The following is a 24,515-nucleotide window of genomic DNA, read 5'->3' as shown; positions in this document are numbered from 1 at the left end:
AGAAATAAATATATGTTTTAAAGAAATATCTCCACTTGACCATCCAGGTGTCTAAATCCAAAATTGAACCCCTGTCATTCCTTCCACATTGGTTTGGCTTTTTTATCCTGTCAAATCCTCATTCTCAATTTTCCATGTCTAGGAGTATCCAAGTACATCTCTTGGACTCTTCTTGCTTACTGCCTTAAGCTAGGCCCTCGCCTCACGCCTCAGTGACACTTGTAACCTGCCCATATCTCCCTGCTTTCTGTTTCCTTTATCAGCGTATCTTATACAGCACTAGACTTGTCATTCTAAAACCTTATCAGCAGCATTTAGCTAAGAGCCAAGCCTCTTGAACTGGTATTCAGATTTCCTACTTACTGAACCATCTTCTCTGTTCAGTATCATCTCTGAATGCTCACCATTGTTTTTATGGTTAGTGTCTTTAGAATCCTTTACCTAAATTATGCTCATTAAAAAAAAAATTTTTTTTTATGTTTTATTTGTTTTTGAGACAGAGAGAGACAGAGCATGAGTAGGGGAGGGGTAGAGAGAGAGGGAGACACAGAATCCGAAACAGGCTCCAGGCTCTGAGCTGTCAGCACAGAGCCCAATGTGGGACTCAAACTCACAAACTGGAAGATCATGACCTGAGCCGAAGTCTGACGCTTTACTGTTTGAGCCACCCAGGCACCCCACTTATGCTCATTTTGATATCTTTCCTTTTCTACACTGATTTTCTTATCTGCAGTTATACCCTTGTGTTTAGTTCATCTCCTGTGTTTCCAGGCCCAGTTTATTTTCGGTCTTCTTGAGGTCATTGATAGCACTAGATCTCTTTACACTTTCTGGTATGCTTGCCTAGCTTTATGCATCTCTTACCTTTACTTGAGGTATTTGAGGATCGGCCTCTCTTACCTTTTCTATTGCTCATTTTAATGGCCCCAACCAAGTGTAGGACTCTGAGAAATATTTGAGAGGTATGAATCCTGCCTCAGAAATAAAGGTGACATAAGGCAACGTATGTGAATGCAAAACACTATACATCAGTCCTCGTAACTGTCCGTAGCAAAATGGTGAAATTTTATTAATTAAAATATAAGAACTATGATATATTCTAAATCAAATAGTGTCAACATAGGGCACACAGGTGGGTGGCTTGGTTGGTTAAGTGTCCAACTCTTGATTTCGGCTCAGGTCATGATCTCACAGTTTGTGGGATGGAGCCCTCTATCGGGCTCTGCGCTGACAGTGCAGAGCCTGTTTGGGATTCTGTCTCTCTCTCTCTCTCTCTCTCTCTCTCTGCCCCTCCCCCAACTTGTACTTGTACACACATGCACTTGCTTGTGCTCTATCTCAGGGAAAAAAATAGTGTCAACTTGCACATGTACCAGTGGATAAATGTGAATTCTGTACCTGCTGTGTTCGGTTCTTTTTATAAAACTCTTCGTTGATTGCTGTCTTGTCAGTTTCCAAAGAATCAAACTAATTTTTCGTTAGTACATCAGTACTTGATGTACACTAGTTATTTCCTCTCAAAGGAGAGGTGATGATCACTTCTGTTATTTTTACCATATAACCATACTGCAGTCTCTTCTTCTCGTTAAATCTGTGCCAGATTTATACGTTAAATCTTAGATTTCAGTGACTTAAATTTATTCAGTCCTGTCTTGTATTCCGTTATTGCCTTGGTTTCGTTAGTTCATAAACTTTAACTTACACATGATAATGTGTCCATGTATATTTGGACTACCTCCAGGAGTTCATTATGATTTTCATGATCTTGCGTCTAATTAGGCCCTCGCCAGGACCTAGAAAACGCCAGTCTCCTCAGTACGGTGACCCTAAACCGCACAGTAATCGACCAAATACAACTGCCAGAGTTCACCGTTCATCTGCACACAGTCTGCACAACGACAGAGGGAAAGCTGTTCGTTGTCGGGAAAAGAAAGAGCAAAATAAAGGAAGAGAGGAAAAGGTAACTGTTACTGATTTTCATAAATTAAATATTTATTAACTTAAAAATGAAGACACTATAAATTTTGATAATTGTTAGTGGTTGAAACCACCAGACTGTATAACAAAACCTTAGTCATATTCCACCTAGGATTTTTCCCACTCACTATTAAACAGATATTTTTGGGTATTTGTTGTATCTTTATATCTTGATATAATTTAAGACTTGGAAACAAGTTGCAAGCATGGTGTAAGGAATTTCCATATATTCTTTACCCAATTTTAACAAATATTTTGCCCCTTTTGCTTTATCATCTACTTTCTATATACTTTTTTTTTTTTCTGAAGCATTATGAGTAAGTTGTAGATATCATGCCCTTTTACCCTTAAATACTTGATAGTGTATTTCCTAAGTACTTGGACATTCTTTCCCATAAACACAATCTGTTGTCACAAGCCATATATTTTACATTGATCCATAGACCCTCATAAAATTCAGCCAGTTATCCCAGTAATGGCGTCGAGCTCATCTAGCCTCGTGCAGCAAGAGAGCACACGCTGCGTTTGGCTGTCCTGTTTCCTTAGTCTCGTTGCTGTGAAAATGTTCTCGGCTTGCTCTTTTTGTTCTTGCTGTTTTGGGCCTGGCATTTTTGAAGAGTGCAGGCCAGTTATTTTGTAGAGTGCCTCTCTGTGTGGGCTCTTCTGATGTTTCCTTGTGATTAGATTAAGGTTATACATTTTGGGCAGGAATACCATTGAAGGGAAGTTTTGTTCTTTGCAGTGTATTATGTAAAGAGGTACAGGATGTTTATTTGTCCTGTGACTTGAGATAAATTGGAGTGCTTTGTTAGGGTGGTGTCTGCCTGGGCTCTCCACTGCGAAGTTGTTCTTTCTCCCTTTATAATAATTTGGGGGGAGACACCTTGAGACTATGTAAAGATCCTATTTCTCATCACCATTTCATTTACTTGTTTTAGCATCCAGTGATCCTTGCCTAAATCAATTATTCCTATGACAGTTGAAAAATCATGGTTTTCTAATACAGCAAAACCTTGGTTTGCAAGCATAATTTGTTCTGGAAACATACTTGTAATCCAAAGCACTTACATATATCAAAGCAAATTTCCCCATAAGAAATAATGGAAACTCAGATGATTCGTTCCAAAACCCAAAAATATTCATATAAAAATGATTACAATACTCTCATATAATACAAAATAATAAAGAAAATACAATATATAAAGAAGAATAAATAAATTAACCTGCACTTAGCTTTGAAAACTTTCGTGGCTGGTGTGAGGGAGATGAGACAGAGGAGGGTTATTGTGTAGGATGACTTTGACTATCACTAACGGAATCACTGCTGTCTATTAGCTCAATAGAATCTTTTTCTGCACAGAGGCCATTGTATATGCTTGCACGGATGTTGACTACAGTACTATATTAATAAACTCTTGTCATATACTGTATTTAACATAACTGGAACTAAGGCAGGAGAAGAAAGGGTCTATATCTCAGGCAGCCTGACCTAGAAGGAAGCAAAACATTCCTAAGCTTACTCTCGTATGAAAAAGCAAAGACTGTCCATAGGTGCTTTGAAGTGACAAAAATATACTAGTGCCAGTTGTGGGCACCTTCCAGCGTTCTGAAAAATCACTGATTCCTGCCAAACACCGCAGCCTGAGACCAGGGATCCGAGCATGGGAGACTATTACCCACAATTCCGCAGAGAGAGAGAGAGACGGAGAGAGAGAGGAACCATTGGCTCACTTGTGATCTTGTGATGTTCAGCATCACATACTACTTGTGGTGCAAGACATAACTCGTGTATCAAGTTAAAATTTATTAGAAATGTTTGCTCATCTTGTGGCACTAGCAAAACAAGTTACTCGCAATCCAAGGGTTTACTGTAATTAGATGCTGAATGGTGGTAGTAACTAGTGACTAAAAAGAACAGACTTCTGGGTGGCTGCGTGCCTCAGTTGGTTGAGTGTCTGATTTCCGTTCTCGTCATGATCTCGGTTTTGTGAGTTCAAGCCCCATCTTGAGCTCTGCGCTGGCCCTGCGGAGCCTGCTTGGGATTCTCTCTCTCTGCGTTTCCCCCGCTTGCAGTCTCTCTGTCTCAAAATAAATAAATAAACTTAAAAAAAAATAGGAAGAACAGACTTCTTAGAAGAAGAAGATGATGGTAGTCAGAAAACTTCATGGAATAAAACCATTAAGCCATAAAAGGTGAATAGACTTTTATCCTATTTAAAATCTTTTATTACATATTCATTTTAGAAAATCAGAAAATAGAATAAGTAAAAACCCCTCAAACTCACATTCCTACTCTTCCTGAGATCTGTTAATCCCATGGAATATCCTTTTCCATATACATGACTTTTTTTTTTTTTTTTTTTTTTTTGCCAAAAGTGGAATCATAAAGTAATCTGTTCTTTTCAGCAGTCAGTATATTCTGACAATCTTTCTATATTGAGCTGGTCTGTTCTAAATAGTAGCTGTACAAATGACTAGAGGAAATGAAATACAAGCACAGACACGTGCTCTTTGGTGCATTTTTTTTTATTTTTTAAAAAATGTTTATTTTTGAGAGGTGAGGGAGGGACAGAGAGAAAGGGAGACACAGAGTCCAAAGCAGGCTCTAGGCCCCAAGCTCTTAGCACAGAACCTGACTTGGGGCTTGAACCCATGGACTGTGAGTGAGCTCGTGACCTGAACTGAAGTTGTACACTTAACCAACTGAGCCACCCAGGCGCCCCACAGTGTTTCTCTTCAGGTCTTTTGCCTGTTGTCAAAATGGGTTGTCCTTCTACCGTTGGGGTTTGAGAGTTCTTTATTATTATTTTATTATTATTTTTAATTTACATCCAAATTAGCATATAATGGTTTCAGGAGTAGAATCCAGTGGTTCATCCCCTACATAGAACACCCAGTGCTCATCCTAGCAGGTGCCCTCCTTAATGCCCTTTGCCCATTTAATCCATGCCCCTACCCACACGCCCTCCAGCAACCCTGAGTTTGTTCTCTATTTTTAAGAGTCTCTTGTGTTTTGTCCCCCCCACCCCGTTTTTATATTATTTTTGCTTCCCTTCCCTTATGTTCATCTGTTTTGTGTCTTAAATTCCACATATGAGTGAAGTCCTATGATATTTGTCTTTCTCTGACTAATTTGGCTTAGGATAATATACTCTAATTTTATTCTCGGTGTTGCAAATGTCAGGTTTTCATTCTTTTTGATTGCTGACTAATACTCCATTGTGTATATATATATATATATATATATATATATATATATATATATACCACATCTTCTGTATCCATTCATCTGTCGCTGGACATTTGGGCTCTTTCCATACTCTGGCTGTTGTCGATAGCGCTGCTATAAACATGGGGGTGCATGTGCCCTTTCAAAACAGCACACCTGTATCCCTTGGATAAATACCTAGTAGTGCAGTTGCTGGGTCGTAGGGTAGTTCTATTTTTAATTTTTTGAGGAACCTCCATACTGTTTTCTAGAGTGACTGCACCAGTTTGCATTCCCACCAGCAGTGCAAAAGAGATCCTCTTTCTCCGCATCCTCGCCAACATCTGTTGTTGCCTGAGTTGTTAATGTTCGCCATTCTGACAGGTGTCAGGTGGTATCTCATTGTGGTTTTGATTTGTATTTCCTTGATGATGAGTGATGTTAAGCATTTTTTCATGTGTCAGTTGGCCATCTGGATGTCTTCTTTGGAAAAGTGTCATGTCTTTTGCCCATTTCTTCACTGGGTTATTTGTTTTTTGGATGTTTGTTAAGTTCTTTATAGATTTTGGATACCAACCCTTTATCTAATATGTCATTTGCAAATATCTTCTCCCATATTGGTAGCCTTTTAGTTTTGCTGTGAGAGTCCCTTATATATTCTGGGTACTAGCCTTTCGTCAGATACGTGTTCTGCAACTATTTTCTTTCAGTGTGAAACTTGTCTGTTCGTTGTTTTATTTTTATTTTATTTTATTTTATTTTTTTAATTTTTTTTCAACGTTTTTATTTATTTTTGGGACAGAGAGAGACAGAGCATGAACGGGGGAGGGGCAGAGAGAGAGGGAGACACAGAATCGGAAACAGGCTCCAGGCTCCAAGCCATCAGCCCAGAGCCCGAAGCGGGGCTCGAACTCACGGACCGCGAGATCGTGACCTGGCTGAAGTCGACGCTTAACCGACTGCACCACCCAGGCGCCCCTGTTCGTTGTTTTAAATGGATCTTTTACAAGGCAAAATATTTTAATTTTGGTGAAGTCCAGTATTTCAATTTATAAATTGTACTTCTGGTATTGAGTTTTTAACTCTTTGCCTAGCCCTAGATCCTAAATATTTTCTATATTTTTCCTAAAAGTTTTATAAATTTATGTTTTACATTTAAACTCATGATCTGTTGTGAGTTGATTTTTGTGTAAGGCTTAGGTTGAGGTTCAGTTATTATACATGTGCAATTTCTCCAGCACCATTTGTTGGAAAGGCTATATTTTACTGAATTGCTTTTATACCTTTTTTTAAAAAATGAGTTGGGCGTATTTGTGTGCCTTTAGTTCTGGGTTCTCTGTTGTGTTTCACTGATACGTGTATCTGCCTCTCAACCAGTACTACCCAGTCTTGGTTACTAGAGCTGTCTAATAAGTCTTCAAATTGGGTAGACTGATTCATCCCATTTCATTCTTTCTTTCCAAAATTGTTTTAGCTATTCTCGTTCCTTTCTTTTTCCGTATAAATTTTAGAATCTTTTTTTTTTTTTTTTAAATTTACATCCAAATTAGTTAGCATATAGTGAAACACTGATTTCAGGAGTAGATTCCTTAGTGCCCCTTACCCATTTAGCCCATCCCCCCTCCTACAATCCCTCCTGTAACCCCCAGTTCTCCATATTTATGAGTCTCTTCTGTTTTGTCCCCCTCCCTGTGTTTATATTATTTTTGTTTCCCTTCCCTTATGTTCATCTGTTTTGTCTCTTAAAGTCCTCGTATGAATGAAGTCATATGATTTTTGTGTTTCTCTGACAATTTCACTTAGCATAATAGCCTCCAGTTCCATCCACGTAGTTACAAATGGCAAGATTTCATTCTTTTTGATTGCCGAGTAATACTCCATTGTATATATATATATGTACCACATCTTCTTTATCCATTCATCCTTCGATGGACATGTGGGCTCTTTCCATACTTTGGCTGTTGTTGATAGTGCTGCTATAAACATGGGGGTGCATGTGTCCCTTTGAAACAGCACACCTGTATCCCGTGGATAAACGCCTAGTAGTGCACTTGCTGGGTCGTAGGGTAGTTCTATTAGTTTTTTGAGGAACCTCCATACCGTTTTCCAGAGTGGCTACACCAGTTTGCATTCCCATAGAATCAGCTTTTCTACATCTGCAAAGAATCTTGCTGAGGTTTTGATTCATGAGGTTTTGAATCATGTTAAATCTGTATATCAGTTTGTAGAAAGTTGACCTCTTTATTATATCAAGTCTTCCAGTCCACGAACATGTTATTTATCTACATTTATTTAGAGTTTTTATTTCTTTCATCAGCATTGTATAGTTTTCAGAATACAAGTCTTGCAGATGTCCTGTTAGATTTTACATTTGTTTCACTTTTTTTAAGTGATTGTAAGTGGTATTGTATTTCTAATTTCAGTGTCTACCTATTCATTGCTAGTACTGTATATGGAAACAGAATTGACTTTCCAAAAAAATATATATTTTAATGGTGGTTTTAATATAATGTAACATAGGGGTGCCTGGGTGGCTCAGTTGGTTCATCATTTGTGGGTTCAAGCCCCCCATCAGGCTCTGTGCTGACAGCTCAGAGTCTGGAATCCATTTCAACATTTATTTATTTTTGGGACAGAGAGAGACAGAGCATGAACGGGGGAGGGGCAGAGAGAGAGGGAGACACAGAATCGGAAACAGGCTCCAGGCTCTGAGCCATCAGCCCAGAGCCTGACGCGGGGCTCGAACTCACGGACCGTGAGATCGTGACCTGGCTGAAGTCGGACGCTTAACCGACTGCGCCACCCAGGCGCCCCTGGAATCCATTTCAGATTCTGTGTCTCCCTCTCTTTCTGCCCCTCCCCTGCTTACACTCTGTGTGTGTGTCTCAAAAATAAATCTAAACATTTAAAAATTTTTTTTAAAAATATGAAGTAACATAAAGTTTACCATTTTAGCATATATACACACATACACACACATATATATACATATATATATATATATATATTTTTTTTTTTTTTTTTGAGAGAGAGAGAGAGCTGGGGAGGAGCAGAGGGAGAGAATCTTAAGCAGGCTCCACACTTAGCATGGAGCCTGACATGGGGCTCAATCTCACAACCCTGAGATCATGACCTGAGCCAAAATCAAGAGGCGGACCCTTAACTGACTAAGCCACCCAGGCTCCCCCCATTTTAACCATTTTTAAGTGTGCAGTTTAGTGAAGTTAAGTACATTTATATTGTTGTACCATCACCACCATCCATCACGGAACATTTTCAATTTTGCAAAACTGAAACTCTACCCATTAAATAAATAAATAAATAGCTCCCTGAAAAGGAAAACCCTGTCTTCTGCCTACTCCCTGCTCACAGAACACTTCTGAATTCCAAGTGTGTAGGGTTCCCCACACCAACCAACTTGCCAACACCAGCTGCATATCCTACAACTTAAGTTTGACACTTCTCTACCTGGAGTTAGCATCAGATCTCACCGGTAAGGGCTCAGTCCCACAAGATTGCTTCCACATCAGTACCACTTGCAAGTCAGGATGTCACCTGTGTTTCTGATCAACTGGTATAAATCAGAGGCTACCATGACTCCCTCCTTGGTTCAGTAATTTGCTAGAGCAGCTAACTGAACTCAGGAATAACAGTTTATACCCGGCTACCAGTTGATTACAAAGGATACAACTCAGGTACAGCCAGATGGAAGAGTAGCATAGGGCAAGGTATATGGGAGCTTCTGTGCCTTCTCCAGGCATGCCACGTTTCTAGCACCTTCATGTGTTCACAAACTGGAAGGTCTCCGAACCACATCCTTTTGGGTTATTATGGAGACTTCATTATTTGGTCATGATTGATTAAATCATTGGCTATCGGTGATTAATTGAATCTTCAGCCCCCTCCCCTTGCCAGAGGTTGGTGGGGTGGGGCTGAAGTTCCAACACTTTAATCACCTGTTTGGTTCCCTTGACAACAGCCCTATCCTGTGGTTATCTAGGGGCTTTCCAAAACTTAAGGTGTTAGCATAAGCGCAGGCATGGTGCAAAGGGGCCTGTTAAGAATAACAAAGGACACCTCTTCATCTTTACTGCTCTGGAGCAATTTTAGGAGCTGGGAACAAAAACTAAATATTATAGCAAAAGATCTTCCCATAGTTCTTATCACTTAAGAAACTACAAGCGTTGTAGGAACTGTGTGCCAGGAATGGGAGTTAGACTGAATATATACTTAATACAAATCATAGTATCACACTCCCTATTCCTCCCTTCCTCAGCCCCTGGCAACCATTATTTTACTCTCTGTCTCTATGAATTTGATTGCTTTAAGTACCTCATATGAGTGGAATTGTACAGTGTTTGCCTTTTCTGTTAGCTTATTCTACTTAGTATAAGGTCTGTCAGAATTTCACCAACTCCATTGGTGTTTATCCAGTCATCCATCAATGGACACTGGGTTGCTTCCACCTTTTAGCTATTGTGAATACTGCTTCCATGTCATTGGTGTATAAAAATCTCTTTGAGACCCTGTTTTCAAGTCTTTTGGAGATATATGGATATATATATATCCATCTAGAAGTGGAATTGAGTCATGTATAATTCTGTTTTTAATTTTTCAAGGCATCACCAAACTTCCACAGTGGTTGCACCATTTTTACATCTCCATCAATAATGCACACAGGTTCCAATTTCTTCACATTTTTGCCAACACGTGTTATTTTCTGTGTTTTTTGCTTTTACAAATTTTAATAATAGCCATCATGATGATATGAACTGGTATCTCATTGAGGTTTTGATTTGCATTTCTCTAGTGATGAAATTGACTTTTGTATATTTGTCTTGTGTCCTGCCACCTTGCTGAAGTCATTTATTAATTTTAGGAGAATTTTTGTAGCGTCCTTACCATTTTCTGAGTAGACATCATGTCATTTGCAAATAGAACATTTTTGTTTCTTTCTTTTGGATTTAGATGCTTTTATTCCTTTTCTTGCTCTGTTACTTTGGCTGAAACTTTTAGCGCTGTGTTGAATAAGTGTGATGAAAGTGGACATTCTAGCTTGTTTTCAGTTTTAGGGGGAAGCCATTCAGTGTTTCTTTATTAAATAAAACATTAATGCTAGGTTTGTTGTGTATGCTCCTTACCATGTTGAAGAAGTTCCTCTTTAATCCTGTTTTTCTGAGAGTTTTTATTCTAGATGGATGTTGAGTTATGCCAGATGCTTTTTTAGCGTCTATTGTATGATGCTATAGTTTTCCTTCTTTAGTGTGTTAATATATAGATTACGTATGTGTGTGTGTGTGTATTATGTATTGAACTAGCCTTGCATCTCTGGAATAAACATCAGTTGGTTATAGTATACAATTCTTTTTTCTTGCTGGATTCCTCCTTTTTAAAAAAATTTTTTAATGGTTTTATTTATTTATTTATTTATTTTATTTTTTTTTTTTTAATTTTTTTTTTCAACGTTTATTTATTTTTGGGACAGAGAGAGACAGAGCATGAACGGGGGAGGGGCAGAGAGAGAGGGAGACATAGAATCGGAAACAGGCTCCAGGCTCCGAGCCATCAGCCCAGAGCCCGACGCGGGGCTCGAACTCACGGACCGCGAGATCGTGACCTGGCTGAAGTCGGACGCTTAACCAACTGCGCCACCCAGGCGCCCCGGTTTTATTTATTTTTGAGACAGAGAGAGACAGAGCATGAGCAGGGGAGGGGCAGAGAGAGAGGGAGACACAGAATCCAAAGCAGGCTCCAGGCTCTGAGCTGTCAGCACAGAGCCTGATGCGGGGCTCAAAGTCACAAACCGCGAGATCATGACTGAGCTGAAGTCAGACGCTTAACTGACTGAGCCACCCAGGCGCCCTTATTTTTTTTTTTAATTTAATTTTTTTAGTAATCTTTATGCCCAGTGTGGGGCTTAAACTCACAACCCTGAGATCAAGGGTTGCATGCTCTTCTGACCAAACCAGCCAGGTGCCCCGACCTTCTCCTCTTTTAAATGCACAATACCTTCCTTGAATTTTTTATGTTAGTATCAGATATTGAATATGTATATTGTGAGACATACTTTTTTTTACCATCTAGTGTAAGACTTTTGAATATTATAAATATTGGCTAAGTGGATACATTAATACTTTTAGATCCCACCACTAAGAAATCATGTTACAGGCTAACCAATGTTAATGAGACAGGGTAGGAATTCTGGTACAAGGCCAAGTAAATATTTACCATAGTTCAGAGCTTCGTACATTTTCTTGCCTTATATAAAATTCATGAGTATCTCTAATTTTTTACAGCACCTCGTAGGACAAAGAGAATACCCATCCATTAGTGAAGAAGTTAGGTTCAGACCACTTTGCCATGTCCTAACAGCACATGTTGGACACAGCTCAGTTTCTCAGACTTTGGAGGCAGAGTAGACATTTCACTGTCATTCCTCTTTCACCTTGATTTTCCCACTATTCCTTTTATCACAGAAACTGCCAGAAACGCACCTTCACAAAAATGTGGCGTTATTGAAAGGAATGTAGTAATTTTAATGTAGAAACAGAACTACCTGGAACTGGTAGTTCAGCCAGCGTTCAACAGATTCTGCTGGGTTTCCCTCAAAAATGTCAAATATCCTGCAGTGCTCTGTGAGTTTGCCATTGTGCCCTGCAGTACTTTCGTACACGGCTTACGAGCTGTGACCCTAAGGACTGTGGGCACAGAGCACAGGAGGGGATCCCACCTAGGATGGAGGTGTCTCTTGGAGTGGGGTGGGAACTGTGGAAAGGGATGTTTTAGGAGCGTTGGTGGGGGCCAAGTAGGTGGTTAAGAGTGAGCTGTAATCTTAGCTACAGAAACCGTCTGCCTTTAACCTTATGTCCCCTAAAGCTTTGAGATAAATGTCACACCTATCTAGTATTCTTTAGTAACCACAGTTCATCTCAGTATTGATTTCTTGATTCTTGCCAGTTCGTATACATAATATTTTTGTTTCACTTGAGCACTTTTGTCATACTTTTTATGTAAAAGTGAAAGTTGAATATGAAACTCTGATAACTCTGATGTTGGTGTAGGATGACTTAATAGTCTTTGATTCTGTCCTTATTACTTGTACTATTATATTAGCTCTTTAAAAAAATATCACTGGAGTCCAGTCTTTGTGTCTGACTCACAGAAACAAAATATAATTGTTGAGGCAATCAGAAGCTCCTGTTTTTTTTTTTTTTTTTTTCTCCCAATGTAGAACAAATCACCTGCTGCAGTTACAGAACCAGAGACAAGTAAATTTGATAGTACTGGATATGATAAGGACTTAGTAGAAGCTTTGGAAAGAGATATAATTTCTCAGAATCCCAATGTTCGATGGTAAGTTATATCACAACAAGATAATGGGATAATGCTTTTAGGAAAAGAAAACGGAACCAGTGTGGGCATGCGCTGAAGATTAGTCCTTGGGGATGGACCCAGAGTACATGTAGTGTGAACCCAGCACTTGGTTCAGGCTGTATCAAGTGTCTGTCTGAAACGATTTGATTTGATTTGATTATAACAAATGATAAATAAGTTTATATTAAATAAGAAAATCTTCGTACAGAACGGGAAGAAGATGACAGAAATTTCCATCTTCTTTTTGGGACATCCTCCAATGGTGAAATGGCAATGACTCTTATTGCACGTGTGTTGCTTGTTTTGGTTTTTACATGAGCTCTGTGCCCAAGTAGGGCTTGGACTTAACAACCCCGAGATCAAGAGTCTCGTGTTCTACGGACTGAGCCTTCCACGAGCCCCATGTTGCTTGTTACCTATAGGTTTATCCCCTGGGTGTTTCTTTTATTTTCTCTGATTCCTAGTAATGGCTCTGAACTTGTTTAATATTACACTGAATCAAAGAAGTATCATTGTTGCACTGAGTTCTAAAAGCTCCCTTAATGGTTTTTAGGGATGGCTTTGGGGATGTTTTACAAATGTTTTTTGGTATTTGAGATTTATACAGTGAGCATTTATTTTCATGGAAATGCCACATGTAGCAGCAGTAGAGTTTTCTAGTGGTTGGAGATGACTTCGTGGCGGTCTGTCTGATACTCTTTATCTCTGGGGTCTGCCTCTCAGGAGGGTTGGAGGCAAAGCGGCAATATTGCAGCCTGGCTCTGCTCTATGCCCTTTTTATTCTTTATGTCTGCTTGTTTGGTTTTAACGGGCTCGTTGTTTCTAAGTCACGGAGTTTATGGAATGAGCATCACAAGAGCAGGAACGTAAAATGAGACACCTGATCTAAGATCTCCGTGGGCCCACAGACCTGTGTTCTGCTTCACCGGGTGGACAGTCTTTCCTGCCAGGAACTCGAGAGTGAGCTTGTGCTGCACGTCCGCCGGTCGGTGTGGCGGGCCTCGTCACGGTGTGCTGCGGGAGGGCGGGCACTGTGTGGGCGCTGTGAGCCCGTGTGCCTCCAGCAGCTCTCGGGGACGACTACGTGGAGCTAAATGTGGAACATAAGAGCGTGTTGATAAAGTCTCTCCTCTTTCAGGGACGATATTGCTGATTTAGTGGAAGCTAAAAAGTTGCTCAAGGAAGCTGTGGTGTTACCCATGTGGATGCCAGAATTCTTTAAGGGCATCAGGAGACCGTGGAAAGTAAGTTTGTTATTGTTATGGCACTGACAGCGTGAAGGGCGTGTATTGCTGTGGAAAACTCGTATTTATCTTATTCAGGGAAGTGAGGGGAGAAAGAATAGGTAAGAAAAGCTTTCAATTAGAAGGTATGTCATTCAGAATTTTGTTTAGACCAAAGCTCTTGCGAGGTTCCCAGAATAAGAAATAGGTACAGTGTGACCTTTGGAAAGTTGATTTCGAGTGAGCTTGTATTAGCCTATGAACAAGTTGCCTAATGCAGAAACGCTGTTTTATCTAAGATGCTACACTTGTATCCTCTACTTCTTGGGTTTGTCTTTAAGAGATGGAGACATCTGTATCGAGTAGGTGCTTTTTTTAAAAAGTCATCAGCTCTCTGAAAAGACAGTGAAAAAACCTTTCTTGGATTTGGAAAATGTGCTGATGGCTAACTGCACTTGTGAAGAATTCTTGAAATATGAAATGATAAGCAAGCTACAAAGTTCTAGACCTACTTTGAGTACAGCTGTGTAACAAAAAAACTAATTTGTTCAACCAAAAGACTAGGAGGAAATAGGTCCCAATAATAATGGTATTTGTGTTAGAGTGTGATTATTATAGTATCAATAATATTGATTATATTTTTCTCATTTCTGAGTTCCAGATTTTTACTAATGTAGTTACCTTTTATAATGAGAAAAGTAAATTTGTGCTAAAGTATCCTTTTGTTTATGTTTTATTTGTCTTAATATTATGTATTAGTTGCAAATTCGTAGTAATGGAATTCTTATGAATTAGAACAGTGGCAGGTAAATCTCTCACTTATGTTCTTGTCTCCGCAACAGGGAGTGTTGATGGTTGGGCCACCCGGCACAGGAAAGACCCTCCTTGCTAAAGCAGTAGCTACGGAATGCAAGACAACATTCTTCAATGTGTCCTCATCCACTCTGACTTCCAAGTACAGAGGAGAGTCCGAGAAGCTTGTCCGTCTTCTGTTCGAAATGGTGAACGTTTGAGCCAACTCTAAAGATTCTTTACCTCTAAAAGGGGAGAAAGTGAGTCGTAACTATCTCCAGTGTGTAGAACAGTGAGGCAAGGTGATGTGCCCAGAGTGGGATTCCCGTGCCTTCGAAGCTAGAATCCTTTAATCACATGAGTAAATCGACTTTTTCCATGTCTCCTTTCCTCTAGAGGAAGAGCCATCTCTGATGGCTTATGGGCATGCTCACATTATGGGATCTGCATTACTAACCTGCTAAAATTACTCTGTTTTCTAAATCAGTAGGCTTAGGTATAATATGGTAAATGCACTGTCATAACAGTAATGCAGAGTGGTGAAAATCAAGTAGTTATGGAACTTAGATCACCTCCAGTCTATTAACTAGATAGTAAATACCTTGCGTTTAATGCCCCAGTCTTTGGATTGTTACTTCCTTGATTGTTACTTTGAGTTTCTTTTTTCCTTCTTCCACCCCCACTAATCTGAATATCAGAAGGAGTATAATTCAACAAATTCTAGTAGAGTGTTTAGATTGAATTCAACAGCTTTTTAGACTTCAGACTCTAAGCTTCACTGATGATTTCAGTCTTGCCTCATTTAAGAAATTGTGTAGTTTAGGGGTGCCTGGCTGGCTCAGTTGGTTAAGTGTCCAACTTCGGCTCAGGGCATGATCTCGCAGTTCATGAGTTTGAGCCCCATGTTGGGCTCTTTGTTGACAGCTCAGAGCCTGGAGCCTGATTCGGATTCTGTGTCTCCCTCTCTCTCCGCCTCACCCCTGCTTGTGCGCTCACTCTCTCTCTCTCTCTCTCTCTCTCTCTCTCTCTCTCTCTCTCAAAAATAACGTTAAAAAAAAATCATGTAGTTACATGTATTAGAACAGAGTTACACTTATAGAGAATGGCTAGCATTCTTAACTCTAAAGACTCCATCATGGATGAAGTCTTAGATGGCTATGTTAATGACGCTAGATCTTACTTCCTTAGGTTCAGTATAAAAACAAGCAAACGAAAACCCTTATATAATTTCAGGTTATCCATGTCTTTTAAAAAAAAATGTTTTTATTGTTTATTTTCGAGAGAGCGAGTGAGCATGAGCAGGGGAGGGGTAGGGAGAGGGGGACACACAGAATCTGAAGCAGGCCCCAGGTTCCAAGCTGTCAGCACAGAGCCCGATGCGGGGCTTGAACTCATGGACCACGAGATCATGACCTGGGCTAAAGTCAGATACTCAACCAACTGAGCCACCCAGGTGCCCCAGGTTATCCATTTTCTGTAAAGTCTTCTGTTTCAATTCCTATTTTGTCCTTCAGGTTCGATAACTTATAAGGCAGGATGCAAATTCTAACAGGTTCTTCTTAATAGCTTATCAATAATTTATGCCACTAGAGGAATCTAGTGGAGAACCTCTTAGATCATTTATTTGCTTCAGGGGAAAGAAAATTCTACTGTCAGGATTCCAGGATAACTAGGCTTTTTAAAAATGTAAGCTAAGAGTGAATGGCTTAGTATGGCGTCTTTAGAGCCAGGTGGCCTGGGTTCAGACCCCTCCTCTCTCGCTTTCCGAGCTGGTAACTGTGGGCAGAGTCCTTTCCTGATCCTCAGTTGCTTTATAAAAAGAGGACCATTCGACAGGAGTTACTTCTGTGAAACAAGCTAATGCATATAAATTGTTTAATACAGAGCCTGACTCACAAGGGCAAATAGAAATTAGCTGTTCTGTTTAAGAATTATTTGATATATTTTCTAATGGAGGGTTAATATATTTGAGAAAACTGACCATTTTCTTCTGTGTGGAAGCCTGTTTCAGAGTATTAATTTACATTATTTTTTATAGTGAGGTTTATGAAGGTATATCAAACAGCTTATTTTTTACTGGCTTCCCTGGTGTTTACCATCTCTAAATAAATGCCTGCTTATCTGGAATGTGCTGCTTTGAGTTGCCTGCTTAGGTAGGGGCTTAATCATAAGCCAGTGCCTACAGTTTGGAGCCTTCTGCCTTTACGACTTTTGATTGGAGCTCAGATTTAAAACTAGCTTAGTTGTTTTGTTTGTTTGTTTTTCTGTTCACCATATGGGCTCTCTTATGGAGGAAAGTGATACTGCCTCTCATATCTTGTTTTGACTGCTCTATAGAGGACTTGCCTCTCCCTGAGGGCCCACCCCTGTCCCCCAGAAATCTCTCAAAGCAAACATGCCTCAAGGCTTGTATTTTAAATAATGTCACATAAATATAAGTGTATACAGGAGTTTTCTCATGACATGGTAACAAACACATACAAAAACTTAATGGTATAATTTTTGTTGCGTTGTCAAGAACTTTCATTTTCAAGTGTCAGAAACCTACTCGAATGCGTTTAAAAGAATAATATACTGGGTCATGTAACTAGGAATTTTTGGAGGTTATGTTTTAGATTTTTAGACCTACCAAGATCTAGCAGTTCAGATGTTTTTGGGAATGTCTCTCTGACCTTTGCCTCTATTTTCCTGTGGGTTGGCTTTGATTTGGGGCAGTCCTGAGTGGTAGTGAAGATAGCCGTCAGAGCCTTAGGCCTTGTGTTTATTGTCTTTAAGGTGATCCCAGAGGAATTAGCCCTCCTCTCTCAGTTCTTCCAGCAGAATTCCAGGGCTTAATGTTTGGCCTGTTTTGAGTCACATGCCCGTGCTTCAGTCCATCATTTTGGTTAGAGAATTGGGAGTGATCTGATGGGCCAGGCCTGAATGATGCCCCTGTAACTTCAAAAGAGTTGGCCTCTCTTGAAGTAGTGGAAGAAGAATGTAAAAGGATGGTTCGTGAATGAAAAGGTGGACTTCTGTTACCAGAAGGGATGCTGTGCAGGCCAAAACATTTGAATCTTTCTGTAATATTTTCCGTGTCATCCAAAGCCAATTTACATGTGCCTTGTAGCCTCTGCTTTAAGTCAGACCATTCTGCAGACCCTGAATAGTTGGGAAGAATCTACTAGGTTTTTTCTTCGTATGGCAACAAGTAGGTTGAAATTTAGTTTTTGTTAGTGTAGGCTCTGTTGACAGGTGGTTTCTTGATAGAATTTCAATTGAGAATATTTTTTGGATGCTTTTTTTTTCTTGTTTTCTCCTCTATTTTTTTTCCTATTATTTGAAAAGAGTACAAAAATTTTTGTACATACTACCTAAAATCAAATCAGGACACCTTATTAAAAATTATCCAGGGCGCCTGGGTGGCTCGGTCAGTGGAGTGTCTGACTCTTGATTTCGACTCAGGTCATGATCCCTGAGTTCCTGATTTGAGCCCCACATCAGGCTCTGTGCTGACAGCATGGAGCCTGCTTGGAATTCTCTCTCCCTCTGCCTCTGCCCTTCCCCCACTCTTATTCTCTCTCCCTCTCTCTCAAAATAAATAAACTTAAAAAAAAAATAGATTGTCCCTGTGGAGGGAACTGATGACTTAGAATTCAGATTTTCAACTAAAAGCGAAAATGAGATTTAAAAATGTAAGGATTTTCCCAGTGGACAGACTAAAACTGAATCCATACTTTGGAGGCACAGTGCTTCCAAAACAGTGAATTGCCTCTTAGAGGATGCTAGATTATAACTCACGGTCCAAGAGAATCGTAGACCCAGTATAATTGGGTGTTCAAGTCCATAATGTTCACTTGCCATTGCAGACTTTTGTTTTTGGAAAAACCTTTGAAAAGTGCTGTTGGTTCACTAAGCCGTGTTTTGAGAAATCTTTGCCATCATTTAGCTTCAAACCCTCCTGTGCATTGATTCTGTAAGTTTGGATACTTCATTTAAAAGTGATTAATAATGAACTTCTTTAGTTACTGTAATAAATGTATTGTCAAATGAAAAATGGCAATTTAATGAGGATTTCTTAGAGGGAATCTATATGATTTTATTTAAGGTAATGGTTGTCTGTAACCAGTTTTTTCTAGAACTTGAGAGCACGTACAAATATCTGTAAATGTTTTCCGGCCATTGTCGTCCGTATTGTTGCAGCATACACGGTAATTCTGTACATGTATCACTCGTGAGTAAATATATATTGCCAGCTCAAGTACTTAGTGTCACGAAAAAAGCCATGTAAGATTTAAGTATATGGTAAGCTTATGTTAGACGCGATCTCTTAGCTGTTCCCGGTTATCCTCTCCCCCCAGAATTAGGACGAGACAGATGCGTTGTGGCTCTTCTCCTGATTGCTCTGGATTATTTTTAAATGAAATAAAAACCTGGTGTTACATGGTTTCTTTACTTAGGCTCGATTTTACTCCCCGGCTACCATATTTATCGATGAGATCGATTCCATTTGTAGTCGCAGAGGGACTTCAGAAGAGCACGAGGCAAGCAGGAGGGTGAAAGCAGAGCTGCTGGTTCAGATGGATGGTATGTGTGCGTCTGCGCACGGGCTGAGCTCTACTCCTGGTGCTAAGCCACACGCTCCAGACGACCGGAGAGGGCTGGCAGTAGGTCCTGGAGGTTGATGGTATACTGGGTACACTGACTGTGGGGACATGCCAGAAATAACGGCGATTCACAGAGCCTCGTGGGATATGCTCGGATTTCTTATTGTTAGCAATGAAATTGAAATAAGTGCAAATAACTTTGCCTCAGGGATACAGATGCTTTGAAAAATTGTAGAAATTGGTATACAGTTAAGCTGAGCTGGTCTTTTGATTAAATCTATTTTGAGGTGTTTTTTTTTTCTTTTTTGCACACTAAAACTTAGTTTTCTTGGGCCCCAAATTCATCTATGTACCAATTAGCTTAAGAAGTCGTAGGGAGGCTTAACAATTACACTACCTTGTAATTTAGTACCAAATATGAGATGATCTTTAAGTAGTTGAGCTTTAGTTTGTATACTGACTTAAGTGTCTTTTTACATTCTCCTCACCCTTTTTCATAGGTGTTGGGGGTGCTTCTGAAAATGATGACCCTTCCAAGATGGTTATGGTTCTGGCAGCTACTAACTTTCCCTGGGATATTGATGAGGCATTAAGACGACGTCTTGAGAAAAGAATCTATATTCCATTACCATCAGGTATCTTCATTTGAATCTTGTCAGAAAGCTCATGTTAACTGTTAGGTAGTTTTGCTTAGAGATTTTAAAATCTGGTATTAATTGACTTTCCTTTAAGGAGACACATGTAGGATGTCTTTGCTTGTATTAATTGGTTTGGCTCTATCTAGAACCTGAAAGCCTCGATGCCAGGAAATTTTAAACAGCGAGGAGTGTCTCTTAAATTTTTAAGCAAATGAGCTCTAAGAATTGGAAAACCAACTTCTTATACAAAGTAGACTTGATTATGTTTCTGTTGAAGGCTTAACATTTAAAAATTTGTTTCCATCATTAGCAAAAGGCAGGGAGGAGCTGTTACGAATAAGTCTACGTGAGCTGGAATTGGCTGATGATGTTGACCTTGCAAGTATAGCAGAAAATATGGAAGGTTATTCGGGTGCGGACATTACCAACGTGTGCAGGTATGAATTATTTTGAAAGCGTAGGTTTTTGTGGGTATTAACTTCTGTTAGGAAGTTTTTACGCCGAATTAATAAGATAGGTGAAGAATAAAGACCTATATTTCAGTTTCTAGTCAGAGACACAAGTTTTGGTATTAAGTTTGTGGTAAGGTGCTGGTAAGAATTTGAGTGTTTTGCATGTCACTGAACAGTGTGGTGCATTTGAAAACTACAAGTTTGAGAATTTGGTATTAGAACAACTGGTGTAATATAGAAAATCAGTAATTCTCGGATTAAAAAAATGTTGCTGTGCCTTTTCCATATACTTTTTTGTAAGAAATAGAACTGTGGAACTGATTGGGCATACTCAAGGAGAGTATGATCTCACTTTCAGGGCAAGTGTCCCGAATATGATAGGAACAGCAGTGAAAAAGAAACAAATCTCTAATCCAGTTGATTCAAGTAGGTTTTGTCCTGATCTAAGTATTAGTTCATATGTTTATCAGCAAGGTACTCATTGTAAAGTAAGCTCCCCACGCAGGTTGTCGTGAGGATTAGTGAAAACTAATGTGTGTCTGTGAAGCAGCTGTGTTTTATTTTACAGTGTACTTAAAAGGAAAAAATAAATATCTATATACACTTGTTTTTAATGTTTATTAAGGTTATTTACTTTTGAGAGAGAGCGCGTGTGAGAGGTCGGTAGGGGAGGGGCAGAGAGAGAGGAAGACGGAATCCCCAGCAGGCCCCTTGGCATAAATGGTGGCTGTTATCCAAGGTGAAACTTGGTGAAAGCAGAGGTCCTTAAATCTGAAGTTTCTTCTTTAAAAACAAAACCATAAAAACCCCCAAAACAAACAAAACTAATACAGAAGGGAAAAGAGAAACACCTTGATTTGATCATTTAGTTTTTCTTACACAGGTAGAAAATATTTTTCAGCTAACAGGTTCTCTCTTCTCTGATGTTTATTTTATCAGCCACTTAGAAAGAAATTCAATTGCTAGTGTCATTGTTAATACCCTTTTACTTTTCCTCGGGCTTCCTGCTCAGTATCATTCATTTAAACTAATATCCTTATTTTCATCTTGGAAGATTTAACTGCTAAAAAACAACTCAGAACAAGCCTTGTATCTGATACAAGATTCTGTGCAATACTACATATGTCTAGTATGGATAATAACAGAGTAGTAACACATACTGAAAAAGTTTTCTTTCCCCAGGTTTATATTCAATCAAAATAACACTGTGTGTGTTTTAATTTAAAAACTAGGGATGCATCCTTGATGGCAATGAGAAGGCGTATTGAAGGTTTGACCCCAGAAGAAATCAGAAATCTTTCAAAAGAGGAAATGCACATGCCTACAACTATGGAGGATTTTGAAATGGCTTTAAAAAAAGTTTCTAAGTCAGTTTCTGCTGCAGATATCGAAAGATACGAGAAATGGATATTTGAGTTTGGATCATGCTAAATTCTCACATGTAAACTGTGAGAAACCTGCCTTAAGTGTTTGAATAATAATTAAATGTAGTATTTCATTGCACCGAGTGCTATATTTTTTTAAACTTTCATAATGGTAAGATTTTAAAAACGATTCTGAATAAAGGCAGTTTTTTAAAGCTGCAAGCAAATTTGTTTTATTCTAATATTACCCCATTTCTCTTTCACTGAGCACGTATGTTGCAGCACAAATGTGATTCTTAGCTTGGAAAGCGTCTTTTACGCACTTCTGTGCACAGCGTCTTCTCTTCCCCTGTGCGTCTGCCGTGCCTTCTAAGGAGTAAGACTGGCTGTAGCACCCTGGGTGCCAGTGGATAACTGGAAATTCCCTAACATTTTTACACAAGTGGCCAGTGACGCATGAGCCACGCCTGGTGCGCCTTCCTGCTTGCCGTTCCAGTGGTTTCCTTCCTCTTCCTGGGAGAACTTTAAAGCCCCTTCGTTTTACAATGCACTTAAAAGGAAAAAAATATATATCTATATATACTTGCTTTAATGTATTTTAAAGATTTTTTTATTTATTTTTGATAGAGACAGAGCACAAGTTGGGGAGGGGCAGAGAGAGAAGGAGACACAGAACCTGAAGCAGGCTCCAGGCTCTGCGCTGTCAGCACAGAGCCCAATGCGGGGCCCGAACTCATAAACCATGAGATCATGACCTGAGCCGAAGTCAGACGCCCAACCGACCGAGCCACCCAGGTGCCCCCTTGCTTTTAATGTTTTTAAGTTTATTTACTTTTGAGAGAGAGAGTGTGTGAGAGGGGGGGTAGGGTAGGGGCAGAGAGAGGAAAACAGAATCCCCAGCAGGCTCCGCACTGTCACTGCAGGGCCCGACACAAGGCTCCATCCCACAAACCCTGAGATCATGACCTGAGCAGAAATCAAGAGTTGGACGCTTAACCACCTGAGCCACCCAGGCGCCCCGTGTACACTCTTGCTTGACTTTATTCTGCCTACCTATGAGCTGCCCTGTAGGCAAGTAAATTCTTGTAAGCTTACGCTGCTCACGGTACCCTAATAAATGACTCATTAACCCATTCACATGGATACTGTGCATAATTAAAATAACAGTTAATGGGGGCACCTGGGTGGCTCAGTCGGTTAAAGTCTGACTCTTGGTTTTGGCTCAGGCCATGATGTCACAGTTGGCAGGACTGAGCCCCGAGCTGGGCTCTGTGTTGGTGGCACGGAGCCTGCTTGGGATTGTCTCTCTCTCTTTCAAAATAAACACTTTTTGGGGCGCCTGGGTGGCGCAGTCGGTTAAGCGTCCGACTTCAGCCAGGTCACGATCTCGCGGTCCGGGAGTTCGAGCCCCGCGTCAGGCTCTGGGCTGATGGCTCAGAGCCTGGAGCCTGTTTCCGATTCTGTGTCTCCCTCTAGTCTCTGCCCCTCCCCCCTTCATGCTCTGTCTCTCTCTGTCCCAAAAATAAATAAACGTTGGAAAAAAAAAAATTCAAAATAAACACTTTTTTTTTAAAAGTAACAGTTAATGGTGCAACTATAAGTTAATAAATGAAATAAAAATTAATGGCATACAGTCTTACCTAAGATACTCATTTAAGATTACTTTTTTAAAATGTTTATTTGAGAGAGACAGACAGAAGGGGATGAGCAGAGAGAGAGAGAATCCCAAGCAGGCTCCTAGCCGCCAGTGCAGAGCCGGATGCAGGGCTTGAACTCACGAACCGTGAGACCGTGACCTGAGCCAAAATCAGGAGTGGGACGCATAACCAACTGAGCCACCCAGACACCCCAAGGATTACTCTGTAAAAGACAACTTATTGTATCGTCTCAACCATAGAAAACAGAGCCTCAAAGAGACCGAGTGCTGCGGTGCCTGGGTGGATCATTCGGTTAGGGGTCCGACTTCAGCTCAGGTCACGATCTCGCAGTTTGTGAGTTCAAGCCCTGCATCGGGCTCTGTGCTGACAGCTCAGAGCCTGGAGCCTGCTTCAGATTCTGTGTCTCCCTCTCTCTCTCTGCCCCTTCCCCACTTGTGCTTTCTCTCTCTCTCTCAAAAATAAACAGAAATAAAAAAAAAAAAAAGACTGTCACACCATGGTCCCAGGTGTCACTGGTAAGGAGGCAAGGCAGGAGAGGGCTCTGCTAACTGCAAAGCCTACACTCTCCAATTGGCCACATAGCCTCCTACATTGTTCTCCTTAACTAGAGTCTATAAGCATCATGCTTAATGGATGCACTGGAGGTAGAGCTGGTAATTTCTAGCAACTTTGAGGAAGGACATAAAGAGTTACTATAAGCTGGGTGACTTTAGTATCAAACTAAATTTAAATTGCATGCTATCATTTATTCTTCTATAACATGGAGAAAGTGTATTTCACAGGGCTGTTGTTAGTCCTTATTAAAAACACCTAGGCAAAAATGAAACCTTACTCCTTCACTCTGCCACCTGTCATCTTTCCCCCACACATACGTATCTATTTAGCCTAAATCTAAGGTGGTTTTATTTTTTACCCCCTCTTCCCTAAGGTGGTTTTAAAAGCCAGTCACTACTTTCTTGAACAAAGTGTTTAAAATCATGGGTTGCAATAAAAGATAATAAAACACAATAGAAAACATCGAGCACATGGAGTAAAGGTATTATATATATCCTAGACATTATAAAATAGATGTCAATATGAGAGATGTTTTTTTAAAAAGAGACCAAACACTGTTGAAGGGTAAACGGCACTAAGGATGACAAGAGCAAGGGCTCTAATTCCAGGATACTGATGGACTCATTAATTGACTTGAGCCTTGGTCTCAGCCAGTGTGTGAAAGGAGCTCTTACAAAGAAGTAATTCT

The 24,515-nt window shown here is 40.0% G+C and overlaps 1 protein-coding gene and 1 long non-coding RNA gene across 3 annotated transcripts in view; both read left to right on the top strand.

The window, feature by feature from the left end:
• Positions 1-21,836, top strand: part of KATNA1 (katanin catalytic subunit A1) — a 42,686-nt gene extending 20,850 nt beyond the window's left edge. For both annotated transcript variants that reach the window (XM_043592586.1, XM_043592587.1), the window contains exons 4-11: positions 1,780-1,960; positions 12,417-12,538; positions 13,698-13,803; positions 14,625-14,783; positions 19,014-19,140; positions 19,661-19,795; positions 20,109-20,235; positions 21,483-21,836. In XM_043592586.1, the coding sequence (XP_043448521.1) occupies positions 1,780-1,960; positions 12,417-12,538; positions 13,698-13,803; positions 14,625-14,783; positions 19,014-19,140; positions 19,661-19,795; positions 20,109-20,235; positions 21,483-21,681 (1,156 nt within the window). In that variant the 3' untranslated portion in view covers positions 21,682-21,836. The remainder of the gene's footprint in view (positions 1-1,779; positions 1,961-12,416; positions 12,539-13,697; positions 13,804-14,624; positions 14,784-19,013; positions 19,141-19,660; positions 19,796-20,108; positions 20,236-21,482) is intronic.
• A 2,149-nt stretch (positions 21,837-23,985) lies between these two features.
• On the top strand, positions 23,986-24,274 carry LOC122490082. Its single transcript, XR_006299078.1, has 2 exons — positions 23,986-24,168; positions 24,201-24,274. It is a non-coding gene; the product is annotated as an uncharacterized LOC122490082 (long non-coding RNA).
• Positions 24,275-24,515: the final 241 nt, after the last annotated feature.

Source organism: Prionailurus bengalensis, chromosome B2 (genome assembly GCF_016509475.1).
Source record: "Prionailurus bengalensis isolate Pbe53 chromosome B2, Fcat_Pben_1.1_paternal_pri, whole genome shotgun sequence".
NCBI classification, from domain to species: Eukaryota; Metazoa; Chordata; class Mammalia; order Carnivora; family Felidae; genus Prionailurus; species Prionailurus bengalensis.
Note: the sequence above shows the minus strand (reverse complement) of the source record. Positions and strands in the feature narration are given on the sequence as shown.